Source organism: Heloderma suspectum, chromosome 2 (assembly GCF_057233095.1).
Source record: "Heloderma suspectum isolate Gila_16-S chromosome 2, 16-S_ref, whole genome shotgun sequence".
In the NCBI taxonomy this organism is placed as follows: domain Eukaryota; kingdom Metazoa; phylum Chordata; class Lepidosauria; order Squamata; family Helodermatidae; genus Heloderma; species Heloderma suspectum.
This window is the reverse complement of record NC_139459.1, coordinates 124,000,915-124,013,545: the sequence shown is the minus strand read 5'-3', so window position 1 is coordinate 124,013,545 and position 12,631 is coordinate 124,000,915. Positions and strand designations below refer to the sequence as shown.

Sequence of the window (12,631 nt, the reverse complement as noted above, 5' to 3'; positions counted from 1 at the left end):
ATGATCATGTTGGCCAGCCCCTGTTAACAGCCTGGCTGCCCTGTTTTGGACCAGCTGAAGTTTCTAGACCATTTTCAAAGGCAGCCCCACGTACAGTGCATTGCATTAAACAAGACAAGAGGTTACCAGAGCATGGATAATTGTAGCTAGGTGTTCTCTGTCCAGATAAGGGAGTAGTTCATATATCAGCCTAACCTGATACAAGGTGCTCCGTGCCACCGAGTCCACCTGTGCCTCAAGTGATAGTTCTGGTTCCAAGAGCACCCCCAGACTACGAACCTGATCCTTTACGGGGAGTGCAGTTCCCTCCAGAACAGGTTGAGCATCACTTAGCCAGGCAGACAAACCACCCTGTAACAGTACCTCCGTCTTGTCTGGATTGAGTCTCAGTTTATTGGCCCTCATCCAGTTGAGACACTGATTCAGAACAGCCACTGCCTCACCTGGATTTGATGTAAAAGAGAGGTAGAGCTGGGTGTCATCTGCATATTGGTGACATCCCAGCCCACACCTCCGGATAACCTCCCCCAGCAGTTTCATGTATGTGTTGAACAGCATGGGGGATAAAACAGAGCCCTGTGGAACCCCATGGCATAGTTGCCAAGGCACAGAGCAATAATCCCCCATACTTGCAACTCCTTCCCAAGGCCTACCAATCAAAAGGCAATGTGCAACTTTTTCGTCTTTCCCTCCTTAAGGGATGCAAGTAAGAAAAAAAAGATGCAAGAAGCTCTGGGAAAACACGGGTGGGTTGAAAATGGAAGACAATGACATCTGGACCCAGTGCTGGCTCCAAGTTTTGGAGGGCCCTTGGTCAAGGCAGTCTCAATGGGCTCCCTCTCTCAGCAAGTCTACCTACTCACCACCGTTGTCGCCAGTTGCGATTGCTCATAATTGCTATCAGTTGCTTGCTTGACAGGCGGAGAGCCAGTGAGCAAGCAGGCAGTGACATCTGCTGCTCCTCCTTCTCACCACCACCAAGGTCTGGACCAGTGTGAGAAGCAGGTGAACAAGCAGGTTGGTAAAGAGAAGGAGCAAGTCCAGGGGGCTCTTGTCAGCAGGACAGTTCAGGGTTGTGGGCTCTCAGCAGATGCCTGACCATGCCTACACTTGATGCTGGCCCTGTCTGGACCTCCTGTAAAATTCTATGTTTGAGGCACAGTAGAAGTCTCATCTGGAAGCCTCCTTACTTTTAGTTTCAGAGCTTGTCTGCAGGGAAAGTCCCCAAAACTGTTACAAATGGCATGGCAGGCATTTGCAGGGCAGAAATGGTCAGTGGAGGAGTGTTAAGCACTTCCCTCCCACTCACCAGTTATCTTCTGCAAGTCCCCACCCACCCATGTTCGCCTCATAAGGAAATCATGGCTTGAGAATGCTGTATTTTCCTCATAACCTATTGTTCCACACTGAGCAGGCTTTGAGAGTAAAAACATCCAGTCCTAGTCAGACGCACTATTGACTGCCCCTCGCTGGGAAGGAATTCTGTTTGTTCAAATGGCTTGCATTGTGATATCACATTAATTTCCATGACAGTGTAGTAGTGTCACAAGCTCCCTAGTAGTGAGTACCTCTAAAAAGCAAGACATTCTTTGTCTCTGTTTTAGACTCTTTGCCACAAGGAACAGCAAAGCCGAGGCTGGTGACTCCACATTTCCCTTCACCTTCCTCTTTCTCCCCAACATACTCCATGACCGTCATCATCTCCATCATTTCCAGCTTTGCAATGCTTCTCATTCTCATTATCACTGCTCTTATTTGTTGTCGGAGACGCAAGCAATGGAAAAACAAAACAAGGTGAGATATAGGCTTTCTTAGAAATACTCATCTTGAGAGGGAATTCTAAGTAAACTCATGTAGAATTTCTCACAGTTGGTTTCACTGTTGAATTGGAGTTTGAAATTTCAGTGCTTATTAATTTTTATAGAAAGAATAAGATGGACTTCGCAATATTTTAGAAGGGCCATTTTTATACAACGACCGGTTGCAGGATTCATCTTGGAGACATATCTTTTCACATATCTCTATAGCAATTTTTAAAAAATATTAACCCCCAAAGAAGGCCCAAAATATATGGTACAGGGCCGAAATAAGTTGGGCTACCTCAAAGAATAAAATGATATATATGTTTTCAACATCCTGAGACATTGTGTCTTCTTTCCATTGGGTTATTTTGGACATTCTCCAGTTTTGTCTGATGTGGTAAATTAAGTATGGTGAAAGGTTTGGCTCACAAATTGCATGGGCATTTGTTCAGTAACAGTGCAGTCCTAAGCATGTTTACACAGAAGTAAGTCCCACTGAGGGCAATGTGTCTTATGCTGTGGTCTGTGTGGTTCTAGTTCACACTGAATAATGAAAAAGTTCCTGGGGCAACCAAAGCAGTTGTGCTATTTCAGTTGTGATGGTGATCTCAAAGTACCATTCCTGCCATCAACACCACGTTGGTGATTTCATCTTCCGGTTGCTTTAGTGCCTCTTGTGTGTTATGAGCTGAGGCTGGCTCAACACAAGAGCTCAGTACTGTAACCATATCAGAACCGGGCCCATTCCACAAGTTGAAATGATACATGTTTGACCTTTGATCTTGGAACCATGTACAATTCCCTTTCTCTCCATTTTGGTTTACCATCTGTCTTTCAGACATACATGTAGGCATCTTGCCTTCATATCCCAGCTCATCCTATAATCACTGCCTGAATCTCTTCCTGACTAGCTCCTCATAAACATTATAAAAATAGGATTTATTGAGACAAGAATTAGCATGAAGAATTAGCTATGCAGCATAGTTAAGGAGTGGATTCATATTTGAGTTAGTAACATGAGAGTCCACAAATTACTTACTTTGACTAGTCCCACAGTTGTCAAAGACACATTTATTTATGTATTTATTTACTGACTGACTGACTGACTGACTAAGTCTGCAACCTTGTACACACTTACCTGGAAGTAAGTCAGTGGATCTTACTTCTGAATAGGCATTTAGGGTAGACAGTTATTTAGAGAGAAGGCAACCATATTTTTCTGAGCCAGCAGCTCTGGAAACATACATACTTGTGTTAAGCCATTGCACCATTTGCTTTTTTGACAACATGATAAATGCAGATGGGCATAGAGATGTTGCCATCTTACAGAATATGTACTAATATTGGGAGACATTGGTCATTTTAAATGCTAAGCCATAGTTTAGTGTGATGTACATGAGCTTAAACAAACTACGGGCTTCTATGCTTGGACTTCCTCTCCTCCCCTAGCATGGCTGCAAGGAGCTTTTGCTTCCATTTTGAATTAACTACAGTTTGTTGTGTCATCCAAACCAACAAACTGTGGTTAATGTTAACTGTGGTTTGTTTGAACCCACCAACATGAACCAAGCAACCCGAACTCCTCATGGCCACAGTCCGAGGCTTACCTAGGGTTTAGTGTGATGTCCAAACATGGCCAATGCCTCGCACACCATTCTGATCTTAGCTGTAACAATGACTGTGTTCAGATGATCAGTTCTGCCCCTGGTGTGAGAGGGGAACAAGCGTTGAGCTCTCATACATACCCACCTCTCCTTGCCCTAACTTCTTCCTTTGTAAATATGAATATGTCACCTAGCGCAAAGTTTGCATTTTGATTTAAAGAGTACTTTTGCTTTGCACTTTAGATTCTTTGCACATTCATGGATTAGAATGAAAAAGAGGTACGTTGGCAGTGTGAGGCAATGTACAGACAATAGTCCATGTGGTTCACATAAATGAGCCAATTAATTACCTCTATGGAAACAGCTGCTACTTGCAACTACAGTATTCCTAAGGTTTCTGTGAAGAAGAAACAACCAATCAACTCCCAAAGGGTTGACAAAGAGACTTTGATGTGTGCGTGCGTGTGGATCTTCAGCAAGGTTTAAAGGCCTGCTACTGGATGTATTTGAGGTTAGGGTGCAATAGGGCAGTGTATTTTAGGAGCATTTGTTGTGGTTACCTTTTTATACCTCATAATAACTATAGCAATGTTACCAACACTGGTCACAAAATGGCCTTTTTTTAAAGCAAGGGGAATGTGTCTATGGTATGCTTAGCTTATATATAGGCTGGTTTAATGGTTTATAACTATAGTCACCCAGTGTAGGAATACAGATGCTCCTGAGGAACAATCACAAGGAAAGGGGATATACCCCCTCTCCCTCCCTAAATGGTGCTCCTGTCAACTCCTGGGATATAAATAACATCATACCAGGTCTGGCATCAAGGGTAGGCATGGTTGGGCACCTGCCAAGGACCCACATGAGAAAGAGGATGAGGAGCAACAGCAGCTGGTGACAATGGTAGACTCGCTGAGGGAGGGGGCCACTGAGATTGTCTTGTTCAGGGGCCCCGAGCAACCTGGATCTGGCACTGCTTCATACAGACACCTGTGCTTTATAATGTGATTATTATGTGCTATTATTTCTGCGTATTCATTGCCTCTCTCTACAGGCTGGGTCTTACAGATCAGGATTGCAAAAAGTTATCTGTAGATATGACACATTGTTTGCTGTAATCAAACAACGACCAAAATCTCCCTCGTTTCAGGGAGTCAGCACCACCAGCCCTGACGACGCTTCCTTCCGAGCTTTTATTGGACAGATTGCACCCCAATCCCATGTACCAGCGCATGCCTCTGCTCTTGAACCCAAAGTTATTCAGCCTGGAATATCCACGAAACAATATTGAATACGTGAGAGATATTGGAGAAGGAGCGTTTGGACGGGTCTTTCAAGCGAGGTAAATGACCAGCTAGCCAACCATGTTGTGCAGCTGTCATCTAGTTGTTTCAGTTTAAATAGAACCTTGTGGTAGAAAAAGAAATATTTAAAAAAACGTGCGAATATTTAAACAAATTAACTAAGCAAGGAATGGCTTGGACTCCATCGAGAAGTGACACTGCAGCAAGACAGCATTCGTGATAGATGGGGGTTTCACTTTGTTAATAGTATACTTGGTTTAGGGTGTGATCTTATACATGCCTACTCATAAGTAAGTCCCACTGTGTCCTTATAGGGCTTGCTCTCAGGTAAGTGGGAATAAGGTGATGATGATGATATTAAGGGACTGCAGCCCTTAAAAGTAAATCTGTGGTTATTTGATCTGCCCACGAAGCTTGGTTGTTTTTGAAGAAGCAGAAACAATTTACATCGGGATCAGGAACAAATAATACTAATATAAATCTTGAACTTTAACATCTGCAGATAACTGTATGATGTCAAAGCCTATCTGCTCATATTTGGGCCTAACATGGAACAATAAGAACGGCAAAATAAATCTCTGCCAATATCTGTATATTGGCTTCCCCATTTATAGATCTGACAGAATCAGATAGCTAACTCAAGAATTATTTGTAGTACATTGAATGTGAAATATGAGCATTTAAAAAGAGAGAGAAGAGAATTATATGATGCTTAATAATAATTTTTAAAAGATAATGCATTTCTATAGGAAGCCATTTCTGTCTCTTTTACGGTTCATTGGACTGTGTCCAATCGCAGAGAATGAACTGGCGTATGCATGCTTATCACCTGATCACTGCAACATCAAGTGATGACTTGCAGATTTGAAATAACCATCCTTGGTCCACTGGGCCGGCCCTGCCATGCGGCAGGGTAAAGGGACTTGCTTCAGGTGGCACCATAATTAGGGGATAGATGGAGGTCTGAATGCTACAGCAAAACCTTTAAAAGTATTGGACGTAGAGGAGAGGATGCCATTTGGGCTCTGCTGCAGGCAGAAGGATGTCTTGGGCTAGTAGTGTTGGTCAAATGCTATTGGCAGAGCTTTCCTATCACCCGTTATCATCCCATCCCATACCTTTCATTGGAGGCAGTTCACACATTCAGCGGAGGGTCACTGAACAATTTGTTATTGAGTAATGAGAGATCAAACGTGCAAATAGGGGTGTACAAGAATTTCGCTTCAGTTTGCAAATCATCAGAACTTGCCCTATTCAAAACCCCAAATGCGAACACAAACGCAAGCACATTTTTTTCTGGAAAAAGCTTGCACATTCCCAAACTTGTAACTGCATTTGAAAAATGATAATTGTTCGGGGAAATGCACATTTTTAAGCTTTAGTCAAGGTGGGGGGAGTGCACACTTTTCAAAAATGCACACAGAAATGCACACTTTTCCCATTCAAACAAAAAGTAAAACAGTTTACAAATGAAAACTGGAACTCAGCAAACCAAGTTTCAAAGTGGAGTTTGGAGAATTTCAGTGAGCTTGAGCATCCCTGGTTCTCCTATTCCTATGTGCAAATCAGTCCCAACTGTAGAGCCCAGAGCTCCTCTCCCAAATAAAGACAGTATGAGCAGCTACTTTTAGCTGATAATATGAAAATAGGCTGCAATTTACTTGGCCCAGTTCTGACAGTTGATGATTGCTGACAAATGAATTACACTGTGCGCTAAACTTGTTTAGGGTGGGATGACTATTTGATTTGGAGGAAGCAATGATATGTAGTTATTTACACAGAGTGTTAAAAATATGGCAGAAGAGGGCATGCAGGAGGGAAATAGAAGGCAATTATCTTAGGAATGAGACAAGTGCGGACTAAAACGCAGTAATATTTTTCTTATCCAGGGTTCAGTAAGTGCTCTTGGGAAGACCTGATGCTCCAGCATTGCTGGAACTAAACAGATATGGATCTGGTTAGAATCTTGCCCTGCTCGCACAAAGTTCCAGATTTTGGCAATTCCTCTCTCCCACTGCAACCCAGTAAGACACATTTCACAATATGCTGTAGGTCTCCTCCTGCTCCTGACCCTCTGGAGAGGCATTTCGGGGGTGCAGGGACTGCAAGGGGGAGGAGGGGAAGAGAAACTTCCATTGCGTGAGTCTGTCTTCTGCTCACAGAACGTTGGATTTCACCCACAATATAGAATGATTTTATTCTTGTTTATTTTAAAGTCACAAATAAAAGGTTGAAAATAAAAAAGACGTAAGCCTTCATACTATGTAGCTTCATTGAAGGAACCTGTCATCATTTGTATCAAATCTAAATAAATTGTTTGAGTTGCATAATTTTAGTTTTGTGGCTGCAAAATGTGAGTGTTTTAAGTGCAGAATTCCAGATTCTTTACTTATAGCCCAGTGTAATCTTTTTTTTATTCAAAGGTCCTTTAACAGAAGCAAGCAAATCACAAACCACTCATTTGTCCCTTTGTCAAAGGACAAAATATGTAGTAGGCACATTAAAGGACCTTTCTTCTGCCCATCACAAGAGTGCTAGGTTTCCCAGAAGGCAGAGGTCAAAAAGGCATTTAACTTTAGTGGAGACATTTACAGATAATTGTGTTACTCTTGATTGCAAAACTACATAGGCCTGAAGTGCAGCTGTGTTGCTGTCCTGGAAGATTTGTTTTCGTATGGGCCTTTTGCCATCCTCTGGCATTTGACAATGATGTGACATTTACTGCATCCAGCATGCACCTGTCATGTTGCCATATGTCTGGAGCAGACACTGTGAAAACTGGAAGTTTGCTTTGGAGACTAAAACTTCCTGCAGCTACCGAATAGTGAAACAGTCTGACATTTAAGCAACAGCTGAGCAAGTTGGCTGCAAGTGGCCACTTCATTCCTAAGGCGGGTATCATCTTATATATACTGTCATACATAAGGGACAGTCAGGATAGGATACAGCATGCTCACCGGCAAAGCTATGGACCAATTCAGATGTAAAAATCTCGGCTTCTTAAACTATAGTTCCTCCAGTTTGGAGAGATCTTCTTTGCCCCCCTTTTCATTTTACCCATCTTAAATAATTTGGTGTCATCAGCAAACCTGGCCACCTCACTGCTCACCCTTATCTCCAGATCATTTATGAACAAGCTGGACCACGACGAACAAGTTAAAAAGCATTGGTCCCAATATAGGTCTAATTTAAAACAAAGGAGGAACAATGAGTAGCAGCAGCATAAAAAGAAATGTTTGTCCATAAAAATCTTAGCCATTTGACAGAAAAGGCCTCCTAAAATAGAAGTTTTTAAAACCTTCCTACAAACCTGCAGACTATGGGCATCTCTACACCAGCCTAAAATCCTGCATTTAAAATGGGGCTTTCTGCTTCCGTTTTAAATGCAGGATCACGACTCCCTGTTCCACCTGCTTCCTTCTCCTGCACCCCCTTCCCCCTCCTTCTCCCCGTATCTGAGTCTTCCATTATCTTTCATTGTTCTTGCTGCTATTCTTGCTGCTCTTACTCTTTTCATGGAGGAAACTGAAGCGGAACACAACGGGTTAATTTGATAGTTCATTATCTGCAAGCTATTTAAAAACGGACTAAAGGGCATTTAGTGCAGGAGACTCCTCCAATGATCACAGCGTTGTGTAAAAAGCCCGTAAGCTTCTGTGAAGGAGCAATCTCAATCGCAGGGTAAAAGCTCCATGTGAAGGAGCCCAAGGGCTCAGAGTGAGTCTTTCTGTGTGAACATGATGCTCGCGTTAGCTGCAGTGCTTGTAGACTTTTTAACATGCACTTTTCTCTCGGCCACTTTTTCTGTATTCTTCTCTTAGGGCACCTGGACTGCTTCCTTATGAGCCATTCACGATGGTGGCAGTGAAGATGCTCAAAGAAGAAGCCTCAGCAGACATGCAAGCTGACTTTCAGAGAGAGGCGGCCCTCATGGCTGAATTTGATAATCCAAACATTGTCAAACTTTTAGGTACCGAACACCCATTTTTTTCAAATTGTTGTGTACATTTTAAAACATTTTTTTTCACAGTGCTGACTCGATCGTGCAGACAGCCTTTTAGGGTCGCGTTTTGAGGGAGCAGCTGCAGTGCCAGAAACAGAACACTGGCATTTGCTCTCGTGCTGCTTCTGTCATGTCTGGTCACCCAGAATCCTCTGCAAAATCATTTGGAGTTCTTGGGAGCATTATCTGGGCTAAAAGACATATTACAAAAGACACAGAGCTGCTGGTACTCCATTCCTCTTTCTTATACGCCAGAGCTGAAATTTCTCAGAATACATTTTTCTGAGAACATTTCTGAGATTTTTCTTTTTCTCAGTAGGAAAGCAAGGCCAGTTTGCAGACTTTTTTCTCTATATATTCTACACCAATTTTTGTGGTGGACACTTCCCCCTGCCCTCCCCACAACACCCTGGAACAATGGCAAGTCTGGGGCACTGTGGGGGATGAAAAATGGTGGCCAGGCCGCTATTATCAGTTGCAGGCAGCAGCAAAGACAAACCTTCAGAAAAAAGAAATAAGCGGTGCTCCTTCCAGTGCTAATGGTGAAGTCCACCCTTGAAAAACTGTTGGGGAATTTCTCCTCCACCTGGAGAAATTCAATTAAATGGTTCCCCTAATTTCTTGGGTCACAAATAAGGTGGACAGTTTCAAGAGGCTTTTTGCACACAGCTCTACTTTCTTCACTCTTTCTGGTAACTCTAGCACAAGATAAAGTAGGCATTATTTGATGTTACCACACTGTGTCTTTCTTCCTTGCCCTCCTCACGTCATAGGTTGTTGGGTTTTGCAGTTGTAAATCTCCCTCTGTGAATATGATTGGTGCTAGTAATAAATCACATTCAACATTTATTTTAGTGGCAATATTATCAAGCAGGCATTTTGGGGGACAGAGAGGTTTGAAGTTACAGGGGGAAATGACTGCAAATATTTCAGCAGCAGAAAGAGGACACAGGAAGTGGACACTCAGTTGGAGTGATCTCTTTGTTTATTATCACCATGTTGGATAAATTAGGAAAGGCCAAACAGATACATCAGTTTCGTGTTGCGGGGGTGTGGGACTGTTGAACATCACTTGACCTAAGAACCTTTTACGTGCACACTTTTCTTTTAGCCAGATCCAGATGTTTCTCAACATGAAATGGTGTTTGCTTTTTCTCCAGAAGGCAAGATTGAGGGCACCAGCAAAACTTCAACCTAACCTACTGGATGTGACAGAAAATGTTGATTAGAACACCAACGGTGTAAAACACATAGGCACTGTTGACTCAAAGGTCATTCTCCAATTTTTCTGATTTAAGGCTGCATATTTCAGTAATACATATAGAGTAATGCACAATTGCATTATTATTTAGCTCATTCAGCGGTTAATTTCCAATAGTATCATAATTTCTGGAAACTTTGCCTTCCCCTTACTCACAGATGTGAGTGAACTTGAGTGATCACTCTGAGAGAAAGGCACTCTGCACATGCTTAGATGTCCCCTCATTTTATTATTTCACATGTTCCTGGAATCCAAAGCTTGTTACATCACTCAACCATGTCTGATTCCAATTACACTAAAAGCTAAGAATAAACAAAAAAGTGAGACAGTATTCTTATTTTTGCCTCCCAAGTATTGAACATCTGTGAAAACTGTGCTAAATAATCATTGTCTGGGATCAGGGACATGTACATGTTGGAGAAAACCACAAAGGTTGTCTGAGCATCATTTGCTATTTTTAGCAGTGGGACCTGCAGCAACAAAGAGGTAAACCATTTCTAAAACTGAACAGTAGTTTGTCTCTTCAGCCATGCAAACCACAGAGATGAAAACATTAAGGGCGCAATCCTATGCATGTTTAGACAAAATAAAGTCCTATAACTTTCAGCATCCCCCAGCCAACATGGCTGGCTGGGGTATCCTGGGAGTTGCAGGACTTTTTAAATGTCTAAATATGCATAGGACTGCAACCTAAGAAAAGTGCAATAATAAGAAATTATTATCTCCAATGTGCACAGTCCCTTTGGTTCCTGGCCATTAACTTTTAAGATGAAATGAATCCATGTTCTCTCTTTCTGTAGTACTTGTGGTTTGGTTTTGTTTTTTCATTTTTCCATTTCGAATGCTGTGTTTCTGTACTTCAAATAATGGGCCTTTTTCGAGTTGTGTTTTACTTTGGGATAACACCCGTCTCTTTCAGCATTTTACTTGTGTTGGCAGGAGTAGCTTTGGCACAGAAGATAGTTTCATCTTTCTGTCTGTCTGTCTGTCTGTCTGTCCGTCTGTCTGTCTGTCTGTCCGTCTGTCTATCTGTCATTTGAGAAGGCGGAAGAGCCTTCACACACAGCCTTCAAAGGTAAAACAAAACCAGGGGAAAGTATTCTGAGTGATAGTGTGTACTGAAAATGGTGCAGGAAGGCAGGGAAGGAACTTGTTATTCTCTTCCCAAGGATGTCACTCACACTATTAATAAATGCATTCACACAATGGTTATCCACATGCAGCATTAACACATGCAAGAGCTGCACTTATATGGTGGAAGGTGAGAATCACATTTTCCCAGCAACTCAGCATGAAGGTTTAAGCTGTAATTGTTCATGTTGTTATCTGTCACTTAACTTAAAAAGTAATAAAGCTTTTAAAAACAAGGGTGGGGGACTCATAGTTTGAATGCAGGGAAAATGCAATTTCCATACACCAGCTGGCGAAGCACTGTATGGATTCCCTCTCCCTAGATACCAAATGTTTGGACATAAACTGCGAATGAAAACGCCCTATATGATTTTTCATTCCTGTGTATCACGGCATGTTAGTTATCAGTTTGTTATTGCACACAGACTGCTACACTGGCAAATGAACTGCTGTTTATTTAATGGCCATTCTTGATTTCAGGGGTGTGTGCTGTTGGAAAGCCAATGTGCCTGCTCTTTGAATACATGGCCTTTGGGGACCTCAATGAATATCTGCGGAATCGATCACCACGCAACCTCTGTAGCCTAAGCAACAATAACCTTGACATAAGGATGCGGCCCTCCAGCCCTAACTTGCTTGCTCTCTCCTGCACTGACCAGCTCTGCATTGCCAAGCAGGTGGCAGCCGGAATGGCCTACCTCTCAGAACGTAAGTTTGTGCACCGGGACTTAGCCACCAGGAACTGTTTAGTGGGAGAAAACATGGTGGTTAAAATTGCTGACTTTGGTCTCTCCAGAAACATGTACTCAGCAGACTATTACAAAGCAAATGAAAACGATGCCATTCCCATACGTTGGATGCCCCCCGAGTCTATCTTCTACAATCGCTACACAACAGAGTCTGACATTTGGGCCTATGGTGTGGTCCTGTGGGAGATCTTCGCCTTTGGTATGCAACCCTATTATGGGATGGCTCACGAGGAAGTAATCTATTATGTGAGAGATGGAAATGTCCTGTCTTGCCCAGATAACTGCCCACTGGAGCTGTACAACCTCATGCGCCTTTGCTGGAGCATGCTGCCTTCTGACAGGCCGAGCTTTGCAAGTATCCACCGTATTCTGGAACGGATGTATGAGAGGGCAGTGGTGGCTGATCATGCATGAGCCAGGGCAGCATTTCATGACCTCTTTCTCGAATGATTAGACTTGGATGAAAGAGAGAGCTTGGGCCTGTTAGCTGTGACTCAGGCAATGTTCCGTATAGAAAATTAAAGCAAGTGAGCACTTTTGCTTGAGTGAAGACTGCAAGATCAGGAAGAGTCACCGCTGCATTTTTAAACCAAAGCAAACACCTCATTGTCAAAATATCACGTTTTTGTTTGCTTTAAAAAAATTTTTTTCACGGCTTTCTGTTTTGCCAAAAACAAAAATCAAAGTCCAACATGCATAAATTTCAGTCCTAAAAACAAGATCAGAATAAGCTAACACAGCAGCAGAATCTCAAATACAAAATCAACTGAAAGAGCA

The 12,631-nt window shown here is 42.5% G+C and overlaps 1 protein-coding gene across 1 annotated transcript in view; it reads left to right on the top strand.

Moving 5' to 3' along the window:
• Positions 1-12,392, top strand: part of MUSK (muscle associated receptor tyrosine kinase) — a 79,610-nt gene extending 67,218 nt beyond the window's left edge. The window contains exons 13-16 of the mRNA XM_084832153.1: positions 1,605-1,794; positions 4,557-4,748; positions 8,532-8,680; positions 11,586-12,392. Of these exons, the coding sequence (XP_084688279.1) occupies positions 1,605-1,794; positions 4,557-4,748; positions 8,532-8,680; positions 11,586-12,268 (1,214 nt within the window). The 3' untranslated portion in view covers positions 12,269-12,392. The remainder of the gene's footprint in view (positions 1-1,604; positions 1,795-4,556; positions 4,749-8,531; positions 8,681-11,585) is intronic.
• Positions 12,393-12,631: the final 239 nt, after the last annotated feature.